Here is a 7,368-nt window from a genome sequence, read left to right as displayed (position 1 = left end):
TGTATCAAGTAGATTTCTAATTTTAAAAACCCGTACTTGTCTCTTCACCTTATCTGTTTCAATAGTTATTTCACATTGTCTCTTAACCTGTGGTAAAAGGAATGACAACCTTTAAAAACAAAGAATCCAAGGTTTTCATACGAATCCTTGGCTGTGCAACACCAATTCTCAGGACTAGTCTCCAGGTTGCCAATGTTTATAATTTTATAATCCTCATCATGCTTTAGTTTCTTAAACTTTCAACTTTGGGGGCACGGTGATGACAGGACTCAATTTTCATTGAAAAGATGCATGTTAAGGTTAAAAAAGAACGGAAAACAGGAAAAAAAAAGACTATTTTGAATCTGAATTAAGATTTTTAAGTTATCTGTGTTCGCAGTACTGCAATCCTAGTAACATTGATATTAATACCTCTGAATAAAACCACGTTTTACGATGAATAAGGCCTTCTAGTAGAAATTTTTTCAGTTGTGGCAAATCCCAAGTATTACCCTTTGTATCTTGTTTCCATAACATTTCAGTTTTCAAGTGAATTTCTTGCACAGCGTCATAGATAGCCTGAACTCCAAAGGGTTAAAGTCCTGGCATTTCTTCCGACTGGTATTTCCAAATCTCTCCTGGGGCCCATGTGGCGTTTATGCCAGAACGCTTTATTATTATACAAACACAGTGCAAGAGAAGGAGGAGGACAAAAAGCCCTTTGCCTGTATTTTGTCCTCTACGAGCGGGCCCTGCTCGCTGGTCTGAAGCTAACCATACCAACTCAAAACCTATTAATACCCACGAGGGATATTTAAAGGGCGAAACCAGCGCGGTTTGAAGAAGCTGCGCGCCGAGGCCTGGCTCTAAGGCGCCGTGTCAGCGCCGCGCCGGTGGCGTCGCCGGTTATTTCTGTGAGGGAAGCGAGGCCCGCGGAGGCGGGAGCCCGGCGGGCCCGGTCCCCCCGCCCCCGCCGCGCCGCCCCCGCTGCCGGGCGCCTCCAGGCTGCGTCAGGCTGAGCCCGGCGACGGCCCCGTGCCGGCGGCTGCCGCTTCCCCTCCGCTCGGGCCCGCGGCCGGTGTTTTTCCACGGCCGCGGCGGGCGCTGAGGCGACGGCTGCGCCATTCCCCCCGCTCCCCCCTCCCTCGCCGCCCCCTTTCCCCCCCGGTAACTTTTTTCCCCCCAAACTGGGGTTTGACGTATGCCTCCTCGATACGGAGTGACCAATCAGGCGGTTACTAAGGCGGGAAGCCAGCCAATCGGTCAGCGTTGCTACCTGTGGGTAGTATTTTTAGCCGCAGTGGCCGGGAGGGGGGGGGGTAGCGGCGGGGGCTCCGCTCCGCGTTCCCCCCCCCTTCCTGTGAGGGCGGCGGCGGTGGTGGCCTGGTACCGGCCGCCGCAGCGGGGCCTCGCCGCCCCCTGGCCGCGGGGCGCCTGACTCCGCTGACGCTCCCGCTGGCTCGGGGACGGAGCGAGCCGCCGCCTGGCTCCGCGGCCCCCTGGCCGTGAGGGGCTGTGAGGTGCCCTCGCCCCACTTCCCTCCCCCCCCGGCGGGCTGCCGGCCCCCGCGGAGCCGCGCTCGGCCGCTCCCGCGGCCCCCTCGGGCCGTCCCCGCCCGGGCCCCCTCGGGCGCCGCAGCGGCGGTCATGGGAGATGTAGTTCAGCGCGGCCCCCCTCCCCCCCTTCCCTGCAGAGACGAGGGGCGCGAGGGCAGGGTTTGACGTAGGCAGTGACGCAACCATGTTGTGAGGTGAGGAGCGAGCTGCCGTAGAGAGCGGCCCCTCCACGCCGGGGTGGGGGGAGGGGAGGCAGGCGAGGGCCGGCGCGCGGCGGGGGGGGCGGCGCCGTGGGGAGGGAGCTGAGGGAGCCTTCGCCACGCCGGGGGCGGGGCCAGGCAGGTGGTGGGCGTGGCGTGGCGGGACACTGCTGAGAGAGGGAGGTGGCTGGTGGGCGGGGCTCTGCGGGGGGGCGGGGAAAGAGAGGCCATATATAGGGGCGCGTCGGGCGGCTGAGCAGTAGCAGAAGGAGCCGAGCTGCGGCGGCCGAGTGCGCCCGTCGTGGGGGTGTGAGCAGCGCAGCCCTCCCCCCCCTTCCCTCCCCCCCTTTTTTTTTTCCAACCCTCCCCTTCCCTCTTTTTTTTTTTTTCTTTTGGTCTTCTTTCCTTTCCCCTCCCATCCTCGCCGAGGGAGCCGGCTTTCGGAGATGGGGGTCGGGTGCTGAGCCGCCCTCCCCCACCCCGAGCACTCACACCCCCGCCGGGACTGTTTGCACTACCCCCCCCACACACCCACCCCGGGTGAGTACCGCTCGCTGAGGGCGGGGGGGCGGCCCGGGGAGCCTCGAGGGGAGCCCTGGGCTGCGGGCAGCCGCCGCTGAGGCGGCCCCAGCGCTGAGGCGAAGGGCTGAGGCGGCTCCGCTGTGAGGCGGAGTGGGGGAAGGGCCGAGGTGCCGTGAGGGGCGCAGCGCTGCGGGGCGCCGCCGGCGCGGGAAGGAGGGCGCCGGGGGGCAGCCGGAGCCCCTCGCAGAAGCGGCCGAGGGGAGGGCACGGCCCCGGGCGCCGGGCGGCGAGAGGCTCCCTCCCAAGGCGGTCCCTGGACGCGCTCGGGCTGGGAGGAGTGAGCGTTGCCGGCTGACTAATAGCTGCTGCTCGCGCTGGGCCTCCTCGGGCAGCGCTGGCAGCCGCCCTCAGGACCCTGCCTCGGCGGGGGGAGGCGGAGGGCTGTCGCTGAGCCCAGGCCTGTGCGGTGCGGAGAGGGGCCTCGCTAGCCCGTCTTCCAGCCGTCCCCCTTCTTCGTTTTCTTTCTTACGGCCTCAGAAAACGCTCCTCTTCCTCCTCCTCCTCCTGTTACTGGAGCTCCCAGGGCTGTGAGCAGAAATCTAATGAGACCCAACTGCCTGGTTATGTAACTCCCCACACGCTGCTTGCGGCTCCTGCTTGTAGCCCCCACTGCCATCGCTTTGCTCTCGGAGTCACTCGTGTGCTTGGGTCCCTTAAAAATATTGTCCTCATCAATTAAAAAAAAAAAGTTTGAAATGATCAAGCTGGTTTGTTTAATCGGCTGCTTGTACTGTGAATCAGTTTGGCGGCTTAGAAAAATTTTTACCGCCTGCCCAGTGCCTTGAAAGGATCGTTTCTTTCCTAAAGGACATGGAGGAGGGGAAACAAAACAGATGGATTAATAAATCATTTTTTAAATGTCCCGTTTAACCATCCAATCAGCTTTTCTGTACTGAATGTGTCCCTTTTGTAAATATCTTCTGTTTGCCCTTGATCTTTTCCTCATCCCCACCCAGTGCTGATCCAGCAAACGTTTAAAGGTCGCCTTATCATACAAGCTTTCGAACTATTCCTATACCATGTTGGGGGGAACACAAGTGGCTTGGAAATAGGGTTTCAGACTTTAAAAGGAGATTATGTGGAGCAAGAAAAAACAGCAACAATGTATTCACATTTTTATGGGATTTTGATATTGACTTTGATTTCTCTAATCTTCAGTGACAGATCTACTAAATTTTGTACCTACTGATGCAGTGCAGAAAAGTGCACCATTAACTGAAATTCTTGCTGGGTGTTTAACTTGAGCCAAAAATATTTATTTTTTTTTGACTAGAACTTCTTGTACAGTGCTGTCTTCTGTGGACAAGTACCTTATGCTAAGGTATTGCAGGATTTTCATTAGCAGTGCCTGTTCTAATACTTGATTCTAGTCCTTTCTCTAACTTTAGGTAGCTAATTTCTCTTTTGTCCTTTGTGAAGGAGTGACAACCATATTTTATATTAAATATAAAATGGAGTCATGGAGAGGGAGAAGAGCAATTGCTTTGACTGAGGCTATCAAAAGCCCTGCTGGCTCTAGTAACTTTCAGAAATCCTGACTGTAGATAATGTAAAATATGCATTTATATGCGTATGTGTATAAAATATGCATATATTACATTTGATATATGTATAAAAATTGTAGAAAGGGGAAAATTGTGAATTAATTTCTTATAATCATTTAACAGTTATTGCCACCTCTATCACAGAAAATACATCTGTATTTCATATGCGCTGATTGTTTTATCATTTTATTAATTCCAAGGAAAGGAAAAATTCTTGTATAGGTACAGCGGACATTTTCTCTTCAGTTAGTATAATTTCAGCAGCGCACAGTTGATGCGGATGCTTGGCTTGAACTTAAAATAAATGTAGTGCAATTTGAATTATTTGTGTGAAATCCTCTGAAGCAACTGTTAATATTTTTGTAATTCTGTAACTCAAAATGCAGCCAATATGTTTGCAAACTTTAAAATGATAAATGACCCTTAGACTAAGACCTTTCATGCTAAACTAATAGCCTGGTGCTAAATTTTGCAGCTGAGTACTATAAATCATCCAAAATAAGGGTTGGTAATTGAACCCTTGACAGGCCTGGCAGTTCTGTGATATCTTAGAAATTATACTTGCTGCTTTGTGAATAACTGAACTGCAAGCTCATACGATTTTGAAATACCCCGTGCTGTATATATAAACAAATGCCTAATGCATCTTCTGCAGTATTGTTTGTAAGTCATACTGAATGTGGTTGACATACCTTTCACAGGCATGAACAAAAGCAGTTTGACGCAATTGTTTTCATTTAAAAAGTAACCTATTTTATGTAGAAAGTGAAGCTAAAAGAATAGGCCTTGGATCTTAATCTTACACTTTCCTTATTTGGATGTGTTTGCTTTTGTTTTTTCTTAAAGGAACAAGAGCACTCAAGGTGAAGGATAATAATCAACTAGAATCAGCACTTTGAATGAAATTTTGTTTCCCTGTGGCATCTTGAACACTTTCTTCTTCGGGTTTTGAAACAGACTTATAACTTTGTGGCATAGCAGCTATGCAGCTTGAAATCCAAGTAGCACTCAATTTTATTATTTCATATTTGTACAATAAGCTTCCCAGACGACGTGTCAACATTTTTGGTGAAGAGCTTGAAAGACTTCTTAAGAAGAAGTATGAAGGGCACTGGTATCCAGAAAAGCCATACAAAGGATCAGGGTTTAGATGTATACATATAGGGGAGAAAGTGGACCCAGTCATAGAACAAGCATCCAAAGAGAGTGGTTTGGACATTGATGATGTTCGTGGCAACTTGCCTCAGGATCTTAGTGTTTGGATTGACCCATTTGAGGTTTCATACCAAATCGGTGAAAAGGGACCAGTGAAAGTGCTTTATGTGGATGATAATGAAAATGGATGTGAGTTGGATAAGGAAATCAAGAACAGCTTTAACCCAGAGGCCCAGGTGTTCATGCCAATTAGTGACCCAGCATCTTCAGTGTCTAGTTCTCCTTCTCCTCCCTTTGGTCACTCTGCTGCTGTGAGCCCAACTTTCATGCCCCGCTCCACTCAGCCTTTAACCTTCACCACTGCCACATTTGCTGCCACCAAGTTTGGCTCGACCAAAATGAAGAATAGCGGCCGTAGCAACAAGGTCGCCCGCACTTCTCCCACCAACCTTGGCTTGAATGTCAATGACCTGTTGAAGCAGAAAGCCCTTTCCTCCTCCATGCACTCTCTCTACGGGCTTGGCCTAGGCAGTCAGCAGCAGCAGCAGCAACAACAGCAGAAGACTTCTGCCCTTTCTCCTAATGCAAAGGAGTTCATTTTCCCCAACATGCAGGGTCAAGGTAGTACCAGTAGCATATTTCCTGGTGACAGCCCCCTTAACCTCAGTCCTCTCCAGTACAGTAATGCCTTTGATATGTTTGCAGCCTATGGAGGTCTAAATGAGAAGTCTTTTGTGGATGGCTTGAATTTTAGTTTAAACAACATGCAGTATTCTAACCAGCAATTCCAGCCAGTTATGGCTAACTAAAAATAAAACGAAGTGAAATACAAGTAAATACTATTGTACAAGTTTAAATGCACGTACCCAAGGGTGTATCTTTTTTTCCACCTCTTGAGATTTTTTTTTAAAGCTTGTAGTAAGAATACATTCAAGCTTGGTTAGATAAATACAACATGCATCATTTTTTTCATTTGCCAACCAAGCACAAAATTATTTTATACTGACTGTACATTACAAAAATATACTCTCAAAATATGGCCTCTTACAGTATTTAAGATATAGCAAGGACATGGCTGATTTTTTTCGTATATATATATAAACACATATGTATATATATTTAAAAAATTGGCACTAATAAGTGGGTTTATTGGTCTTTTTCTAATTGTATAATTTAATTTAGTACAAAGTTTGTAAAATATCAGAGTATATATATTGTTTCTACAACATGGTATTGCATTTATATCTTTTTACTACAGTGATCTGTGACAGCTGCAGCAGCTTCATGTTGTATTTTTTTTACTGAAATTGTAAGATATCCATCTTAAAGACATCAATTCTAAAAAAAATAAAAAATTGTGTACAGAATATTCCTTAGTGGTGGAATTAAAATGTACGAAATATTTGCTTTTTTCAAAAGAAACACAAATTGTATTTTCTGTTAAAGGTTTAAAGATTTTTGCTATATATTATGGAAGAAAATGTAATCGTAAATATTAATTTTGTACCTACATTGTGCAATACTTGAAAAAAGGTATAAAAGTATTTTGAGTCAGTGTCTTACATGTTAAGAGGGACTGAAATAGTTTATATTAAGTTTGTATTAAAATTCTTTAAAATTAAATGACTGTGTGGTCTTTGTTTTTACTGTTGTGCTGAAGGTCAGAGTGCTGCGTTTATTGTGTTGTCAATGCTAATGATGCAAAAAAGTCTGACTCAGTGCATCACAAAGGCGTGATGGAAAGGGTTGCTGTGTTGATGCACCACAATAATGGGTTGCTTTACCTAAAATAGTTCTGACAAAGCACATAGTTTGATTAACTGTTTGGCTACAATTATTTGAGCAAACTTTCACTTGTTTTCCATAACTGCAGCTCATTGAAGTCAGAATATGATTGATTATTTTTCCCTTGAGAATTAAGATTACAAGCTATTTAAATGTTGAATTATTGTGTGATATGACATATCTAGAAGGTACTCAGGTGATTCAATGAAATTCACTTTCTGTATAATCAAAGTGGATTTGAACTATTATCTCGAGAGGTCCTAGACCAACGTGTCAGCATTTTGTTTCTGTATTAGGGATTAATAGCTCAAACTAGACTGAATAAAACTGCTGATGTACAGTTTGCTGAACTGATTGTAACCTTTCATTTTATGTGCCTTATTTAAAAAAAAAAAAATTAATGCAACTGTAATGTGACAATCTAGGGCTTTATTTTAGTGGATTCTACCAATGTTAACTTACTAGATTTTTCAAAATACGCATGTGTGTGAGTGGAGGGAGAAAGAATTTGGAGGCTGACAAAACAACTGAGCTTTTCTAGGGCAATTTTGAAGTTGTATCCCTTAC

At 46.8% G+C, this 7,368-nt stretch overlaps 1 protein-coding gene across 2 annotated transcripts; it reads left to right on the top strand.

Moving 5' to 3' along the window:
• Positions 1-2,080: 2,080 nt before the first annotated feature.
• Positions 2,081-6,639, top strand: TOB1 (transducer of ERBB2, 1). Of its 2 annotated transcripts, none has more exons than XM_067308421.1 (2): positions 2,081-2,275; positions 4,708-6,639. In XM_067308421.1, the coding sequence occupies exon 2, from the start codon at positions 4,845-4,847 to the stop codon at positions 5,823-5,825; it is 981 nt and encodes a 326-aa protein (XP_067164522.1). In that variant the 5' UTR covers positions 2,081-2,275; positions 4,708-4,844; the 3' UTR covers positions 5,826-6,639. The 2 variants fall into 2 exon arrangements, with proteins under 2 accessions (XP_067164522.1, XP_067164523.1); XM_067308422.1 differs by lacking the exon at positions 2,081-2,275 and adding an exon at positions 3,024-3,638.
• The last annotated feature ends 729 nt before the right edge of the window (positions 6,640-7,368 follow it).

This window comes from Apteryx mantelli, chromosome 19, assembly GCF_036417845.1.
Source record: "Apteryx mantelli isolate bAptMan1 chromosome 19, bAptMan1.hap1, whole genome shotgun sequence".
Taxonomy (NCBI): Eukaryota; Metazoa; Chordata; class Aves; order Apterygiformes; family Apterygidae; genus Apteryx; species Apteryx mantelli.
This window is presented reverse-complemented; position numbering and strand designations above follow the sequence as displayed.